General features: G+C 30.9%; 1 protein-coding gene across 2 annotated transcripts in view; it reads right to left on the bottom strand.

Annotated features, from left to right (window-relative positions):
- Positions 1–270: 270 nt before the first annotated feature.
- Prp16 (ATP-dependent RNA helicase l(1)G0007) overlaps positions 271–20,133 on the bottom strand; it is a 53,771-nt gene continuing 33,908 nt past the window's right edge. For both annotated transcript variants that reach the window (XM_076501786.1, XM_076501787.1), the window contains exons 15-25: positions 19,324–19,479; positions 17,465–17,565; positions 15,400–15,446; positions 13,319–13,481; positions 9,869–10,033; positions 8,125–8,273; positions 5,374–5,428; positions 3,468–3,728; positions 1,930–2,025; positions 1,299–1,420; positions 271–438 (exon numbers count right to left, since the gene is read on the bottom strand). In XM_076501786.1, the coding sequence (XP_076357901.1) occupies positions 357–438; positions 1,299–1,420; positions 1,930–2,025; positions 3,468–3,728; positions 5,374–5,428; positions 8,125–8,273; positions 9,869–10,033; positions 13,319–13,481; positions 15,400–15,446; positions 17,465–17,565; positions 19,324–19,479 (1,397 nt within the window). In that variant the 3' untranslated portion in view covers positions 271–356. The remainder of the gene's footprint in view (positions 439–1,298; positions 1,421–1,929; positions 2,026–3,467; positions 3,729–5,373; positions 5,429–8,124; positions 8,274–9,868; positions 10,034–13,318; positions 13,482–15,399; positions 15,447–17,464; positions 17,566–19,323; positions 19,480–20,133) is intronic.

Raw genomic sequence — 20,133 nt, 5'->3', positions numbered from 1 at the left:
AATTAAATTAGGTTTTGTCAAATTTTTTTAAATGAGCCAAATTAATCCATTTCTAAATATAAGATTTAGTTTTCAAACCAAATCAAGAAAGTTCTGTCAAGACAAAATATATGAAGGGAAAACAACCAGCTAGCTTGAATATAATGTACTGATAATTCTAAATAAGTAACACAAAGCATACCACCAGTTTAATACGTAATTTACTGAGGAGTATACAATACTTGTACTCATATGTATTTAAAGGATTGTCAAAACAAAACATTACACTGGTTATAAAAGTCAACAGGTAATTTATTCAGTGGTATAAAATATTTACACAAGTATTTATTTACACCATAGTTATAATGCAGTATTATTCACAACCCAAACCTAGCAGGAGTTCTCCTGGGAGTAACTGGAGTTCCTGGTTCTCTCCGTCCTGGTGTTAAAATATTACTTCTGAAAAATAAAATATTAAGACCAAATTAGCTTGTACTTGTACTTGTATAAGTAGTATATGCTGAAGAGTGTACAATCAGGTATCTTCCCAAAGATCCTTCACTGCAAAACAGTAAAAGAGTCAATCTCACAAATCATTACTGTTGTGTCCAGCATTTAATCAAAATAAAATACTACCAATATCACTGAATAAAAATTAACTTTAAAGTATGACATACTACATATTTGTATTACACTTTTCTGTAAAAAATAGATAGTTCAACTTCTTAAAATTACCTCTAATGTATTAAAGGATGACTGAAAGAGCAAAATGGACAAGAAAGCAGACATAGTGACACATCCCATGGATACACGCACATCACTTGTTCTTATTTTATAATTTTTTGGTACTACTTTTCTATGAAGAAACCTTAATATGACATTCAGGTGTCAATGACACTTCTTAAAAACAAAATAATACCATGCTAAGAAATTCAGAACCACAGCAAAATTGAATCAAGTATTCTGAGTTGTGAATGATACTTCTTGAAATAATATCATGTTAAGAAATTCAGGACCACAGGAAAATTGAATCAAGTAATCTGAGATGAGTGATGGATTTGACGTTTCTACTCTTCAAAAATTAAACTTATTAAAATATAATGTTTACAATACTGTTCAAACATGCCTCATAAAAAAAATTCACTACAAATATTGCAGTTTCAAATACAGTTTTAAAATATTTGTACAATACTAAATTATTATTACATGTATTAAAATAAAATTACAGTGATGTTGTCACAAGAAAAAATGGGTGAGGAGAAACAAACAAAATCTTTCAAGCTCATGTTTTAGTCAAAATCCACAAAGGATCTCATCACCTTTTACTGGAAAACTGATTCTTAGCCTCTTGTTCTTCTCTCCGTCTCTTCAACTGTTCCTCTGCGATAACCATCTCTTCTTCCATCTGAGACAGGTTTTCTTTTGCTGCACGCTTTCCTTCCTGAAAAAAGAATTTATATCAGACTCTTATGTGATTAATTCATCAACAATATCTTATAAATAATAAAAACTGATAAAGATAACAAGTGAAACTGGAGATAACTTTTCATTTGTTGTTGTTTGACATATTTGTTTTACTTTTCAATTCTACATCCTTTTCCCTGCTTAATTAATAATGCCAATGGCTTTTATACAAGTTCTCTGTTGTTTATGGAGACTCAAAACTAAGCATAAAGATGTTTTTAACATAAACAACAGAGATAATTCATTATATGAAGTTGATGTGTGGCTGTAGATAAAAAAAAGTAACTAAGATAAAATACCACGTTATAAAATAAGGTTATTTTAACCTAAGGTTTACAGTATGTTCTTTTCTCCATTAACAGACTGTAATAAAAATAATTTCCTGGGAATGATGGGATTGATTAAAGAATTCTCAGTAATTAACTGTTAATGGTAAGAAAATTATAGAACAATTCTAACACTCTGAAGGGAGTAACAATCACTAACCAGTCGAGACTTTCCAGATTCCTTGACAGCGTAGAACATGGGCCCAAGCTCTGCCAACCAATTACCATCAACTGCTGTTACACACTGCATATATTCCTGGAAAATAAATTAATATTCACAGTTAAAGATCTGTTAAATATGTTGAAAAATGCAAGTTTTTAAAAAGAGAGAATATATGAGGAAACTTGGTGTCATCTGAGTACCTCACAATATAATGTCTTTTTGTTTTTATTTTACAAACTGTTCTAACACTTAGAAGAAATATTATCACAAGTACAGTGAATATAAATCAATTTTATTCTATCTTTAATATATGGTCCACTCACATTTTAATTGCATTATTTTAATAGTCACCACTGTGTTAGGCTGAAATATGCTTTTCTGGTTTTCATTCATATAACATTAATTCTACAAAGCTTTCATTCATAAAACTGCAGAAATGGCTGAAACAGACAGTAGCATAAATGGTTCACAACATAAATATATAAAAAATAACAACATTATAACCTTTCTACGGATTGTGATCAGGTTAAGTAACTTGTTGAGTTAACCTGATGATGCCCTATAAGAAACAATGTTATATTTGTTTGTATCAAGTATGAGAATAGGTCAAGCAGGAAAAAACTGGAGATTAAAAATACATACAGCCAAGTCTTCGACCTGTACTTTAATCTGGAAGGAGTGGCAAAGAAGGAAGTCTTTCATGTTTTAATTTGTATTCAGATCCTCATACAGAATTAATGTTATTATTAACATCAGTACTTCTATACTGTTAATCTACTATAACTGTATACTGATAACAGTAGAAACAAAATACATTAAATTTCCAGAATTGGATATTTAATTCTTTTAAGGAAATTATTCATGAAATCTGATGTTAGTCCTAGATGAGGACTATTCCTTTATAATTTACCTTTAATAATTCCACGTAACTTAAGTGTTAGCTAAAAATATGACACCAATCTCTTGAGCTACAGTTAGACAAAAGGTATGCAATTGTTCGAGCAAGGATTTTCATATTTCAGTGTTTACTTACAGAACTTGTGACAAAGGTTTTTTGCAGCATATGCAAAAGTATATTGTAGTTTTTATCTCATCAAATTTGCATCACTCTTTTATACGAGCAGCAGCAAGCTTAAAACAATGGTAAAGAACATTGTCATCTCTGATATATTTATATCCTGTGACAAAAAGTTTATATTACCCACATCAGCTGTCTCCATATCTTATTGGTTTCAAGTGGGTTCAGATATCTTGTTTGTTTTTCTCATTCAAGAAAAGTTAGTTACTTATTACATATATAAAAAAAAACACAAAAACAGTGAAAACATGGATACATACTAACTAACATGATATTTTTATAAAATCTGAACAACATAAACATACTTGAAAACCTTGGATAAGTGTACAAGGACTATCTTGACAAATGCAAGTGATAAAGCTGCTCACACACAAACAGTTATTTTCTGGAAAAAATAATACACTTTATAATGATGACTTCTTACATCTCAAAAAGAAGCACTGGCTATATTTCCTACCTTTGCTGTCATTACAAGTTCATGATAGACTATGTAGTCTGGTGTGAAGCCCATGCCAAAAAGGGCACTTGTAGGATGAAGATGGCATGGCATTCCTGTACGACAGTTTACATACTCTCCAATACCCTTGAGGCGAGCAGCTTGATGGAAGTATGCTGAACAGATGCATTTCCGTATAAAATCCCACTCGCTTCCACAAGATGCAATGTCCATTTTCTGCTGAACCATTATCTCTTTCAGCTGTTGCCGAACTTCTCGAACCTATCAAAATTCAGCTATGTTCCAGAAACTCAGCCATCCAAATGCTCCAAAAACAACTTACAAAAAATCTATCAAAAAGGCTAAAATCATCTATATTTGTGACAAGTACTTGCTAATGTAACACTCATCTATTCTGGATTACAAATTAAACTAGAACAATGTTTGGTAATGAATACTATATAGAAAAAGCTTTCTATAAAGTTACAAAAGAAAAAAACTTTTCCCTTGATTTTATTTTGGCATAATAAATACATGATTGATAAGAAATATTTAATATATTCATTTTATTATAAGTTATTTGTTCATACTTTTTAAATTGTCTCACAATTGTGTGAATCATAAAAAATGTTAAGAATTTGTTAGGCTACCTCAGTTACCAAAGAAAGAACCATTGGCAAAGAAAGATTAGCTCAAGGAAATAATTCCATAAGTACACTTCAGTTTAGTCAAAACACAGAAGAAACTAAACTTAACCAGAACTCTTTGATATATGACATTTTAAACTTCTTTCATTATTTTTCCCTCCAACATAATAAAGTTTAGAGTACCAATAACACTGACAACCATACTCATGGCCATTGCAAATCCCATGGTAAATGAAAAACAATACGGTATTTTATGTGGATCTACACATGTAGTGTAGAACCTGTAAGGCAGAGGTTCTCAAACGTTTTAGGACTCGAACCTCCTTCCATCAACCAGAACAATATTTTAGACCTCCAGAAAAAAAGAAAAAAGGTACATTGGGTATTTTTTTGTTACAATAACAAAATTCTATATATTTATATGTATATATACATATATATTTAATTTTCAATCTAAGAAGTAAAGACAACTGTAACAAAAGATATATGTACAATGTTTCACAAAAGTTATTTATTCTCCCTATGAAGTTCTGTTTATAAAAAAAATAATTAGTTGGCTGGTATTTGTCTAGACAGCTCTGGTATAAACGTTTGATATCAAAAAGAAAAATCATGTAGGATATAAAAAATATATTAAGTCATATATAAAAAACAAACAAACCACAAAACCCTAACATGTCTAAAAGGCAGACCCTGTTAAAGTGCTATGGTTTTGTAATTTTTTTTAAATAAAAGGCAGTTAAAGCGTTTTAATGAATTAGGTGAAGGGTTCTGTAGCAGGAATTGGAAGCCCTGATAGTTCAGTTTGTAAAATATTGATCTTAAAATATCAGTGTGAGAGAGAGATTCTGATTTCACAGATGGAATTTTTATCCCACTTCAGAAAATTAGTGCATACTTCTTTCCTAGCATATCTAATGTTTCTTCTTCTGAGATATAAAATATGTTATCTGATAATTTGGCATATTTAATTCATACCAGATATTAAACAGAACAACAAACACAATTCCTTGGATATTAGTAAGAACAAGTACATTGATTAACTACTGTAAGTAGAGTCAACTATGTACACTATGGTTTTTCAACTAAAAACAGATAAAAATTAAACATTAATTACATGTTCATAATACAATCATATACATTAATTTTATAATTACCTTAAGATTTAATTGAAATCAATATAAAAAAAATTTAATACAAATACATTAAGATATTAATTCCTTGCAAGAACAATTATGGGCAATTTAACAGATACTTAATGAAGACTGAAAACCACTTACTTTTTTCATAGCCTTTACATGGATGAAGTGTTCATTACACCATGATGATGAATAGCTAGCAACAAGAAAACCTCAGTGTTACACATACTATACCAAGATTATCTTCAGTATTTCTTTCTTAAACTTATCTCTGATTTTTATTATTGAAAACATTTTGAGAGACAGGATACTTTGATAACTAAAAGGTTTTCCAGCAACCTCTAAATACATTTTAACACATGAAAATTATTTTCATTCACTAAGTGCTAGAAAAAAAATGTTGTACAGAAAACAAGTGTCTATGTGTGTTTTCAAACAATGAATTCAGCCTTCACTTGGTGTTCTCTTACTGTACTTCATTATCCAGGCATGCCAATGACATTTATGAAAAAAAGAGGAAAAGGTATATAGCCTGGCGCCAGAGGCGCCACAGCTGCGCCTGACTAGGGGGGTCCGGGGCATGAAATTTTTAAAAAATGGATGCTATTTGGTGTGATTTGGTGCAATCTGGGACATAATTTCTTTATGTTTTTTGACATTGCAATGTTGGAAAAGTACACAATATATATCATATAAAAAGGAAATTAAAAGACTTTCATTTTTACAGTTTTAGCAGATTGATTTATTCTTTTAATTTGCATTCATTTTTTAGAAGATATATCAAAATATCTAAAATTGACAAATAAAATAAAAAGTAAATAAATGAAATTTAAGATTGTTTATTTGCTATTTATTCAGTTTAATTTTTTTCTAAATCAAAATATATTAGTAATATGAGTTAATAAAGCCAAAATAACTCAGTAAATATTTCAAATACAAATCATTTCATTATTATCCTTTTGTCATCAATAACATCATCATCATCAACTACTGGTATGCTGCCAATTAAATGTTTTACAGTCATTGCCAATAACTACTTCTCTGCTGCATATATTCCATACAATTTTCAAATCACATAAAATTACTCTTTTGACTAATCATGACTACCTACAGTTCAAATTGTTCATCTATGCAATCTTGTCATTATACTACTGGTACCTTAATGTCAGTGAAATTTCCATTCTTTCACAAATTGACAACACAAACTAAAACAGCATATGAAGGAAAGCTATGACATTGCTTAAAAATTCAACTACTGATATGGTTCAATATTAAACTACTGATATCAGGGATATGCCTCAGAAATTAAATTTTGTACAGTCACTGACATCAACAACTACTGCTCTGCTGCATGTATTCCATTAAAATTTCAAATTACTTAAAATTATTCTACATGACTACCTACAGTAAAACTTGTTCATCTATACAATCTTGTCAATAAATTACTGGTACCTCAATATCAGTATATTTTTCATTCTTTCACAATACAAACTGAAACAGCAAATCAAGGAAAGCTTTGACATTGCTTCAAAATAAAATTAATGATATGCTTTAAAATAAACCACTGGCACTATATGCTGCAGATAATAATAAAATGTTTTTCAGTCACTGATATCAACTTCTGCTCTGCTGCATAAATTACAGTCAAATTTCAAATCACTTAATTTCCTTTAATCAATCTTGGCTACTTTCCTCTTTTTTTGAGACAAGGGTTTCCAGTGCTCTCTTCCGAGCTTTTTTTCTCTCCTTCTCTGAATGGGCAGCTCTCTGGCCTCTGCTTTTCTGGACTTTTCTTTAGCCAAGGTGGCTGGGCCAGATTTCACAGAACCATAGGCCTCAAGCCTTTCTGCCCTTTTCTTCTGATTCTCCCTCAGCTTTGAGGTATACTTTGAAGCTGCTTATATAATGTCCTTACACATTCTCTTGTCTACAGGATCAAAATGAACATCTTTCCTTTTAAACATTTCAATCGCTGTTGTTTCTTTGGAGCATAGAGAATATTTTATCATCTGGTATGCACACGATACCAGACCACGAGGCTTGCAACGAGACGAAACGAGACTGCCTCCAAGATGGCGGTCAGATTTTTTTTTTTTCTGCAATAAACATTGAAAAAATACGATTTCTCCTCAAAAACCACCTACCTGGCCCCAAATCGCTCATAATTTGTCCTCAAATTTACACAAATCTCGTGGGTGATCGTTGGCCGTTTGAAAACCACGGAAGTCCGTGTTTCAGCGGAAAAATGGCATGCATGATTATCTTTTAAATGAGTGAAACATTTTTAGTATAATAATTATGAACTGTAAAACTGAAAGTTAAATCAAATATTGGAAAAATAGAAAAAGGTATCACAAATTGCAATCTTTCATGAGACCTATGATTAGTCACATAGTAAGTTTCTAGAGATGTTGTATACATGTAGTAGTATGGAAGAGCTTCATTCATTTTTGCATAAACTTATGAGAAAATTAAAGAAATATATCAATAGAAACATGACTTTCAGAATAAGCCATCCTATGATAAATTATTATATAAGGTATTTAATGCACATACTGATAAACTGTTGTCAGTTATAATAAGGTGGATACTGTCCTAACAATAAAGCAGAATCTATCTATACAACAGATGGTCATTTTGTGGCTGATTCCAGTATTAAATTAAGAAAATAATTAAATCATTAAAAAAAGTAGATTTCTCCAACTTATTTTTATACCATATATAATATTTGTTCACAGTGATAGACTGCTAGTGACACATGGGATGCATGTCAGAGAATAAAAATCAAAATAATTCAGATTTCACAAACATAAATGCCAATAAGGCACACCTTTTTTCTTTTTAAATCTGTATAATAGATTTTAAGATGATACTGTTTTGACAACTACAAACCCATTGTTACTCCACTGTTGATAAACATTTAATAATGTTAAGTGATCACTTTCTGGAACCTGAAATTTTTCTCTTGCAGCATCACTCTCTTCTTCTCTTCCTTTGGGTCTGTAGAATATTGCTGGTACTGACAGCATGGAAACAATAATCTGTAAACAGGAAAATACCACTTCTGAAAAGAAGATCCCACACCACATCAAAACTATCAAATCTGAAAAGACAGTGTGCAAAGAAGGGCCCACAAGAGCCACAAATCAGAAAATAGTTGCAAGGATTGATACAGGAGTAAGATAGTGGATATAAGAGCATAAATATGTCATGTTAAACTAAACAGGAAGTAAACATGAGCCTCAACAGCCATATAATTAACCACTTCTGAATGAGATAAAAGAAGGTCATTTATCTGTTTTATACAGTATTTAACATTTAACTTTTATAATTTTAGTTAAAATACAGGGTAAAATGCAAAATGTTACTTTCATTGTAAAATATTTATATAATGAATAGAATTTCTATTCTGTTCACTCTAATCAGTATATTTTTATTTTAATACATATTTTTGTGCTCAGTTTGTGTTTGAACTGTAGAGCCAAGCCTATGGCGTAGCTCAGACTTAGCTTGCGTTGACTCAACCACAAAAGTTGCTGGCTCACCCATAGACACATTTGAGAGTGCTAACTTAAGTTAGTATAGAATATCAAAGTCTTATATTCCACTTGTATCTCTCATGTTATCTATCTATTTCAGCATCCACCAAAACATATTTTAACAAAGATGGTTAAAGTACATCTAAAGTCATAATACTTGAAACGTTTCATCTTGAAAAACAAATGCCATACACTTTGCTCAACCAGTACTTTCTTCCCTCCAATTTTAAGTTCACTATTTTTCCTGTATTGAGTATATAATTTACACTCACTATTTACTAGCATCATTTCTTTAACAACAGTTATGTTTGTGTTTCTATAGGAAGTAATAATTTCATAATCCTAACAATAAAAAAATGGCCCACTTCACCGAACTTTTGTAGCCTAAATTTCCACATTCCCCTTTCCTTGCAAGCTGCCAACTTCCAATCATAGTCTTGTTTTCCTCAACTGGAAGAACAGCCTCACCAAGCTAACCAACTTTTATAATGAAAATCTTCCTACAGTTTTTATTTTTATTACTGGAAGTTTTCTCAGAATTGCAGGTTTCTTAGTCAATCTGAGCAGAGTACAAACCTCATGGTTCTTAATAGCTTTAGTTATCTTTATTTTTCTGAAAAAACATGTTTTTAATACTTCCTGTTCCAACCAATCATTTTGTTTGTGAAGGTCAAGTACTACTATTGTACCAATTCAGTTGAAATTAACTCACTAAGGTAGTTAAAAACAACTTTGAATTGGAAGTCAATTAGCTTTCTTTTTTTTCCCCCTTATAAGTTTTGCTTTTAATATCTTACAAAAGTGTAAGAAAAAATTCAGAAATGTAACTCATTTATAACACAAACTTTTTGTAACATTTTTTTACATGTGAGAAAAGTTTGGTCACTAGGGAATCACAGAAATTATTCTTCACTTTGTATCATAATACTAACTTACTAAATATACATCTCATTCAGATTGAGTAAAATATGACATCAAACTGGAACAAGTTATTATTTTTACACTTAACTTTTCTTCTGCACGTTTCATTGGGTTACATCAGTTAAAATCATACTACAGTTCTCGATTCTACATCAAATCTGAGAACTTCAACATACCAGAATTTCAGAACTACAGCCCATTTCACAGGAAACAATAAGCATTTTTGACAGTGCAGGATCAAGAGGAAATTCAACCATGTTACGACCAAGGGGAGTAAGGTTACCCACATTGTCCAAAGCACCCAAGATCCAGAGTTGGTACATGGAGTTCAGCATATTATCCTGCAAGAAGAGACAAATGTTCATGTGAAGTGAAACATTATCAAGTGAACTCATGGTCATAACTTTAGAAATAATTCAAAAATACTTATGAATGCTACAATATTGAATATTATTTCTTAAACCTAAAAAATAACTTTTGTTTTCTATAAATTTTTATTGGATAGTACAGTTGGTTTTAATGAGTGTTAAAAATGTTTGATTATAATGTGAAACCATTTTAATAATAGTTCTTTTACTAAATACAGGTACAGAAGTACTGTCAGTTACACTTCTGTTACTAAACACGAGTACAGAAGTACTGTTTGTTACACTTCTGTTACTAAACACGAGTACAGAAGTACTGTTCATTACACTCCTGTTACTAAACACGAGTACAGAAGTACTGTTCATTACACTCCTGTTACTAAACACGAGTACAGAAGTACTGTTCATTACACTCCTGTTACAAAACATGAGTACAGAAGTATTGTCAGTTACACTTCTGTTACTAAACACGAGTACAGAAGTACTGTTCATTACACTCCTGTTACAAAACATGAGTACAGAAGTATTGTTCATTACACTCCTGTTACAAAACATAAGTACAGAAGTATTGTTCATTACACTCCTGTTACAAAACATGAGTACAGAAGTATTGTTCATTACACTCCTGTTACAAAACATGAGTACAGAAGTATTGTTCATTACACTCCTGTTACAAAACATGAGTACAGAAGTATTGTTCATTACACTCCTGTTACAAAACATGAGTATAGAAGTATTGTTCATTACACTCCTGTTACAAAACATGAGTACAGGAGTTTTGTTTGTTGATACTAAAGGTGATGAGAAGGGCACAAAGAAATAACTCATTTATGCTAGCAAACACTTTCTTGAATAATTAGTTTTAAGATGAAGTATAAATGAAACTGAAAATAGTGGTGCAGTGCTAACACAACTGAGTACTGATTTCAAAACAAACAAAACATATCAAAATATACTGTTTTAAAATTATTACATTCTCTTTTAATAAATGAATCTCATTTATTATAAAAACATCTTAAAGGTTAGTTAAACCTACTACCATTTTCATTCTTACTATTGAGTTATAATTCATTTGTTGTTATACTTAGTATGCATTTCCACCTAAAAGTGGCAAAATCAGAAAATAAATTTGGAAGAGATCTAGAAAAACAATTTCTTTATTTTAACAATTTATTGCTTCACTTTCCAATTCTAGCAATCACTTCATTTCACTGATTACTGTATTTTTAAACCATCAATTTTCTAATGTATATTTTTACTTTCAAACTGGTGACTTTAAGTATGGTAATCTTTCTAAGCCAGACTCTAATTTTTAGTTGAACTAATAGCTTGTTGAGATGATACTTCTAAATGGCCAGATAATTCTCCTAATAACTTTATTTGCCCTTTCTGAAGGAGTACACTGGCTTTGACACACTTCTCTTTTTTCTGATTAAATATCTAAAATTACACTTTGACTTTTTTAAACCCATAATGTATTGCACATTCTGCTCCAGAATTATTTTCATGATGTCCTACTGATTATCACCATACCTTCTGGTCCTACTGATTACCACCATACCCTCTGGTCCTACTGATTACCACCATACCTTCTGGTCCTACTGATTATCACCATACCTTCTGGTCCTACTGATTACCACCATACCTTCTGGTCCTACTGATTACCACCATACCTTCTGGTCCTACTGATTACCACCATACCTTCTGGTCCTACTGATTATCACCATACCTTCTGGTCATGATGTCCTACTGATTATCACCATACCTTCTGGTCCTACTGATTACCACCATACCTTCTGGTCATGATGTCCTACTGATTATCACCATACCTTCTGGTCTATTTATACAAGGTGGATTATAATAGGATTTTGATTAGTCTTCAGCAGGTGCTAGTAGTGCCCACTTGGGTTTAAGGGTTAAATCCAGTGAATATAACTTAATTATTTATAGAATCACTTCTGAATATGATGTTTCACTGAGAAAACTAACAGTTGTTTTACTTTTATAAAAATATTTGCTTAAAGGATTTTTTAAAGTGTTTTATTCACCAATTTCTTAGATAAAAAGATAAGAATTAGCTAATCTCAGTTTGATTTTAGTATTCTTGGTTGCATCAATTTTGTGAAAATCTAGCTTTTAAAATGATAATTCTGGGCTAACCCAAAGACACTGATCAAACCAATATGAAGTGACAGACTTACTCAGTTAATAGTGTTTTGAATGTCTAACTGTCATACTAAACTGTAAAGTTCACAAGGTACAAAGCAATACCATTAACTAATTCTGTCACAAGATATGAAGAAATAATTGAGAAAAGTATTGCTGCCTGTCCTGTAAGACCCAGTGGTTTAGGAGGGGGTATCTAGCTGGAAGCGTTAAATACAGATTAGCAATACCATTAACTAATTCTGTCACAAGATATGAAGAAATAATTGAGAAAAGTATTGCTGCCTGTCCTGTAAGACCCAGTGGTTTAGGAGGGGGTATCTAGCTGGAAGCGTTAAATACAGATTAGCAATACCATTAACTAATTCTGTCACAAGATATGAAGAAATAATTCAGAAAAGTATTGCTGCCTGTCCTGTAAGACCCAGTGGTTTAGGAGGGGGTATCTAGCTGGAAGCGTTAAATACAGATTAGCAATACCATTAACAAGCTCTGTTATAACCAATGAAGAAATGATGTGTACAAGTATAGTGCTCTGTCTGGTAAGACCCAGCAGTTTAGTAGGAGGTATCTAGCTGGCAAAGAGAAAAATAGATCAGTAATACCATAAACAAATTATTCTTATTTGTCTCACTGGTTCAAAGGGCAGCTTAAACACCACAATTATTTATCTATTGCTTCATAAGTTAGTATCTTCAGTTTCTTCAGTGATTACTTTAGAACAGCTAATTCTAGCAGAAGTCGAGAGTTTCCTCAAATAAACATATGGATCAGCAACTAAGTCACTTAAGAACCCCTTTATTATTACATCCTAGTGATGAAAGTCACCGAACTAATCAGTTAAGAAACACCTTTTTGAATTCAAGACACTATTAACAAACTTTGTTTTACTTTGGGTTAGTTAGCAGTTCTATCTCACGATAATGTCCAAGACATTCTTAGCATTGTGAAAAACTGTTAGTTTTTTCTAGGCTACATTCTGTACTCTATAAAGATTAATATTTTGAACAGTGTTGTGTCAGTTCTCCATATTATATTATAGGAATGAGGTTGAACAATTAGGAACTACATGATTAACAGCTATTTTCCTTTTACCTCTGGGGGAGGATCCATGAAATGGAACTGTAATAGTTTCTGGACTCCCAGAGACTTGAGGAGTAAAACTACATTTGACAAGTTGGTCCTCTGGATCTCTGGCACAGTTGTCATCAGCAACTCCTGTTTGTACTGACTTTCTGTGTAAAGCCGGAAACAGTGACTGTGGAGAAATATATGAACATCAGATTGTTCTTCCCATATAGATAAACCATGCTTTCCTACTCAATTTACTATCAATGTTTTTTGACAATGATAACTAACACACAAATACAATATTTAAAAAAAATATTCTTTTAAATAACAAGTCTTTAACAAAATATTAATGACATTGCCAAGGTCCTTGAACAACTTTATTACATACTATTACATTTTATCTAAGATTCATGTTATTTAATTTCATCACACTTCACATTAAAAAAACAACAACTATCAAGATATTTTATCTATATTCTATTTGATTACTGCCAATAATTCTTGGTATGATGAAAATATTCAATCAATAACAATATTCTGGTAAACATTGTTAGTGTATTCATGATATAATTACACCTTCTTAACAATATTCTGGTAAACATTGTTAGTGTATTCATGATATAATTACACCTTCTTAACAATATTCTGGTAAACATTGTTAGTGTATTCATGATATAATTACACCTTCTTAACAAAAACCCAGAAATGGCATCATTGTAAAAACAATTGTTATTCCTATAAATGTGAATTACATTAAAATTAAACACCTACAGAATACTGCAGTTTTAATGTTTTTTTATCATAACAAGCACTATTAATGACTATTAATACATAAAACTAATTAATTATAAGTATTAAATGTCAATAATTAATTCAAAGAGGAGGTAAAAAGGTTTTCCTAGAAACCTTAGAAACTAAAATATATTATTAATTCTTGTTACTTAACCATGCTCAACATAGAAATTTTTCCAGATCTTTTGATGGCTGTTTGATTGAACAAACAAACAAACAAACAACAAATACAAAAATACCTATTTTTACTACTTCCCTGTCCTAGTAGCTCTTCAAGATCTTTGAAAGACACTTGATTGAATGAAGGAACACACAACTAGTTACTAATTACCCTGTCCTAGTAGCTCTTCAAGATCTTTGAAACATTGATTGAATGAAGGAACACACAATTAGTTACTTTCTCTTACAATATTCTAGTAGCTCTTCAAGATCTTTGATTCACTTGATTGAATGAAGGAACACACAACTAGTTACTTTCTCTTACCCTGTCCTAGTAGCTCTTCAAGATATAATTACACCTTGATTGAATGAAGGAACCCAGAAATGGCATCATTGTAAAAACAATTATTATTGCTATAAATGTGAATTACATTAAAATTAAACACCAGCAGAATACAGCAGTTTTAATGTTTTTTTATCATAACAAGCACTATTAATGACTATTAATACATAAAACTAACTTAATTATAAGTATTAAACATCAATGAATGACATTCAAATGAAGGAACACACAACTAGTTACTTTCTCTACAAACCTCTAGAAACTAAAGATATTTGATTAATTCTTGATTGAATGAACCAACACAACTAGAAATATTTCTCTTATCCTGTCCTAGTAGCTGTTTGATTGAACAAACTTGATTGAATGAAGAAACACACAACTAGTTACTTTCTCTTACCCTGTCCTAGTAGCTCTTCAAGATCTTTGAACGGCACTTGATTGAATGAAGGAACACACAACTAGTTACTTTCTCTTACCCTGTCCTAGTAGCTCTTCAAGATCTTTGAACGACACTTGATTGAATGAAGGAACACACAACTAGTTACTTTCTCTTACCCTGTCCTAGTACCTTTTTCAGATATTTGGACATCAGTTGTTTGATTGAATAAAGAAACAAACATCAAAATGCCTATTAGATACTCCTGTTCTCTTCTAATAGCTCCTTTAGATCCTTGGTTTGCACTGCTTTAGTTTCCAAATATATCATAATAAAATACAACAGGTCCTGTTCTACTAACATGATCCTTAGCTGAAGCCAGTGATATTGAAAAATTGCCATACAAACATCTCATTCTAAAATATTATTACTTACCCAGGCCCTGTCCTACCAGCTCTTCCAGATCTTTGATTTGCATTAGCCTGTTAGAGAAAGAGATTGTAATAATGAGAATCTTTGTGAAATGATAACACACACTTAAGTACTTCATTTCTAACACTTGCAGTCATGAGATGACCTGCAAAATGTCCCAATAAGAAAATTCTTGTAATTATTTGTAAAAAGATGACCAATAATCTGATTGAATTGTGTGATTTAAAATAGAATGTTTGGAAACATATATCACAACTATACATTACAAAGTGTATAGTAACATAACAGGTTATAATGTTCTGTGAAAAGTTAAAGTTTCATATACAAAATATTAGTATATTGTCCAACTTATTCACTCTCTTTTGTATTTTCTGCAATAACGATCTGTATCGTTAACCATCCAGTTGCTACTAATCATGTATGACACTTATGTGTATATTGCTTATGACTTTTCATAACCATTACAGTAACTGTACATTATTAAAAGCTATGTCATAAATTTAGTTAAAATCAATCCATTTGCATACATAGACTTCCGTTTTCTTTAATTGTAAGGCTGAACTGAATTTGGTAAAGTTTATATATTGTTACATAAGTTATTACTAGTTTTCAGTGATGTAAGATAAACAAAGCACATGGCTAGCTTTATATCTTTATAACACCAATCAGATATTAACATTTCATAACCAATGACTAATGAATGGATAAGGTCAAAACCATTTCCCACAAAAGAGAACAAAAAGTTAAAGAATCAAATTAATGTTTTCTTATAAAATTATTTTTATTTTAAAGGTAAAGCTGTACACAGCACATGATGGACAAAAGTATTTTTCACTTGAACATCACTTGGAACACTGACTAGTCATTCTCAACCAGACTGATTTTGCCATTTCACAGACATTTCTTCAGCAAAAAAATGTCATTAACACATCTGACTTTTTGTACATAACAGACAAGTATTTTTTACTAAAAGCTTACCAAACTTCATGAAGATACACTTGGAATTATAGTCAAAATTACTTTTTCAATACAAGGTTAGTCCACTGGACTGGCCCTGTACATATTCAATTGGTGCACACAATTTCAGCCCGAGAATATCTTTAATAATTGTGTTTTTCCCTCATATTTATGTTATTTTTATTCAGATTTCTCATAATATTTTGTAAATAAACTTGAAAACCTTTAAGCCTACTGGTACAATTGTCAGCTTCCACACAACATCCTTTAATTGTTTTCAAAACTTCTTCCAGAAAATTATCACTATTTAACTAAAAAGAAAAATTCAACTGATCAATTTACTTTGTGTTACACTCTCATTAACACTAGAATTTGTAAAACTACAGAGTTCATTTTTAACAAAACTTTAATAAGAGTCAATGAAATAATGTAACAAATACTGACACACTGACTAGTTTTTGTAATCTAATATTACTGTGATTTGTCTTAAGGAACATTATCACTGCCTTCCTTTTTTAAATACAAACATGATAATGTTCCATGTCAACTAAAACACATCTTGCTCCACCTATAGCTCCAACTGAACTGCTCAATGACGTATGGGATGTTAACTCAGAAGCAGACTCCCAAAACTCACTACCACTACACTTAGTGGTGGTTTGCAAGTGAAATGACAATCCACTACATGAGATGAGTAATGGTAATTGATGTAGCATAGTCCAGACTGATTAGAGCCAACAATGGGCACCCCTATACAAAGGAGATTCAAACCATCATCCACTACCACTTGTTCAGGATGCAAACCAATACATACACTAAGCAGAGAGAGAGATTCATGCTGCTGGATTGCAGCTAATAAATTGCTCATAAACGTTATAAAGTAAACTCTACTTGTATGACTCTCTATTAATATGGAATCAAGTAGTTAAAAATATGAACCTCCTTCTAAAAGTGTAATCTTCCATTACATTTGGTAAAAGTGTATACATTTTTGAATATATATACTGGTATAATTATTTCTTTAATACACACAACTGAAATGTTCTCAAAATTGCAGAACTCAACAGCATTTGCCATGCACACATTTCAGAAAGATGGAATTCCTGCTTACCTGACTAATTGGATATACTTGTAAGGCATCCATACCTATTCTTGGATTGTATACCTTTAACTTACAGTAACCACTGTCAACAACAAACATGATTCCATCAACTGGAGAAAAAAGTAAAAAGAAAAGTTTATAGGAAGCCATTAAACTAACTGCATGCAGTTAAGTTTAAGTTGCCAAACTTCTATATTGTTATTTAGTTAGGATTTGCAAAAGTTGACATTTTTAAATGGTCATAGTAAAATTTTATTATTAAGATAAAATAAAGTAATAGGCCTATAAGCAGCTTATATTTGCTATTATTCTACAAACCTCATTAAGTAAAATACATTTGTTTCAGAAGATGTTGATAGTATTGTAGTTAAGAAAGCTTGTAAATTAGTGAAACATATGTAATACAAAACAAAGGTTTTTCTAACTCAATTAAACAAATACAAATTTATTTATTTATTTTACTGTAAGTCAAGCAAGACTGTGAAAAGTACATTAAATCATAGCATATTCAAGAAATTATTGTTTTGTATATTAATTTAAACATAATTAAATGTTCAGTCTTGAGAAAAAGGAAAAAAAAGATTGCAACCATAAACATTCACCACCTGGGCACAAATAATAAAGTGGTCATCATGTGATGTACCCTAGTTTATAGAGGTACTGGAAGGAAGTAAGACCTAAATTGCATTAGGGGTACATTGTCTATCCACTTTAACCTTAAATTAGCCAGTCACACAAAATTAAAAAGTAAACTGAGTGGGTACTCATACTACATCTTTATCAACTTTCATTGTCAGATGTGGAAAAATAGCTTCTCACAAGAAAAAGTAAATAAGGTTAACAAATAAAGAAAAGCAGAAAATAATAGAATACATTGTATCAATGAGGAAGACAGCAAAACTGTCCTTGAAGTTAATTAGTATTCCAACTTACAATAAGATGTTTGGACATAAATACTAAGATAGTAAGGTGTTATTATACTAATTATTTTATAACAAATATAGAAAACATCCATACAAATCTTAAAATAATAATTTAAACAAAATTATAATATACACAATAAAAATAATTTCTAAAATTTATTATAGATGAAATAATTGGAATAACTTATTGGAGGTTTCATATCATGTATAGGTAAAATAATGTAGTAGTGGTTATATTACCTTCCCTATCTAAGACCTGCTGCTCCTTAAAATCATTGAAGATCAAAATTAAAGAATGGAAGACAGGAGCTATAGTTATAATATTGTTTGAGCTTAGTATAGTAACTATACCTTAACATCATGGTATTTTCATCCAAACATCATATTGGGGGCTGGAATACTAACTTCATGGACAATTTTATGTCCCCCCCCTCCTCCAATGACGTAACATATTCTTTCTTGCTGGTTTTTTATTTAGTTTTATAAATTTGTTGTTAATTTATTATTTCTTGTGAGCAATCACCTTTCCTGGCTGCAGATAGCAAAAAGTGGTGAAGGTGTGTGATATTGTGGGCTAGTACCCCACACCTGCTCAATTTTTTATTTTTCTTAATTATGGGAGGCTTGCAAAGTTGAGGTTAAATTGAACAGACAGTGTACCCCCAATGCAATATGGATCTTATTTCTTCCAGTATTTCTAAAAACCAGGGCATGTTATGTAATAACCCACTTTATGATTTTGCCCTATACTGGATGTTTATTTTGAGGCTGTGATTTTTTTTTCTCTCTCTCTCTCTATAGAAAATTACATTTCATATAAGGGTTGGATATGATTCTCACAAGCCTTCCTATAAAAGTCATGTATTATCTTTTTTAATTTTCAGCTTTACTAAATAATTAATTTATATATATAAACAATATTAATACACAACAGCTCAGTCACACCTGTTAAAGATGTTTCTGCAATATTTGTGGCTACCACACACTTTCGAACTCCATCAGGAGCCTTCTGAAAGATCTTTGCTTGAAGGTCACTTGGCAACTGAGAATAGATTGGAAGAATAGCCAGTTGGGGAGCATTATCTATTTCACCTAGCCTCTCTGCAAGATTTAAAATTGTCAGGAATTACTACAAATTTTCTTTCCAACTACTGGCACCAAGTTTTCTGCACAAAATATTAAAACACCACTATCTAATCTGTTTTAACATATGTGTGATCTAGAAAACACAGATCATATTCCTATTTACAAAACTGTCTAGAATTTAAATTATGTACTAATAAGTTGGGTTAAAAACAGTAATAATAAGCAAACCATATTTCATCATTGTTTAAAGATAATATACTTTATATACTATAAATCAAACTTTTGGTCCTCTTCATTGGTTGCCACGGTATCAATTTTACAAATTCATGACACAATTGTTCAGTGCTAGGAAAATCTGTACAGATTAACAAACTGCTAAACTGTGTATTTTGCATTCATAATCTCTTCCACTGGTTTTTGTGTACCAAACAAATTGAGAAACAATTTTAAATTGTTTAATGACTTTTATAAAATTTAATTTTTGGCTGGTTACAAATTTTAATGAAAGTTTAAAACAATTAAAAACCTGATAAATAACTCCAAAATTTTCATTTCAATTATGTGTTTTATTATTCTGTATAAATACAGAAAAGATATTCAAGAATCATAAAAACAAGACATTTTGAATCAATTATTAATGTAAAATCAGTTTTTTGTACTTTAATTAAC

The sequence above is a fragment of the Tachypleus tridentatus genome, chromosome 5, assembly GCF_004210375.1.
Source record: "Tachypleus tridentatus isolate NWPU-2018 chromosome 5, ASM421037v1, whole genome shotgun sequence".
In the NCBI taxonomy this organism is placed as follows: Eukaryota; Metazoa; Arthropoda; class Merostomata; order Xiphosura; family Limulidae; genus Tachypleus; species Tachypleus tridentatus.
This window is presented reverse-complemented; position numbering and strand designations above follow the sequence as displayed.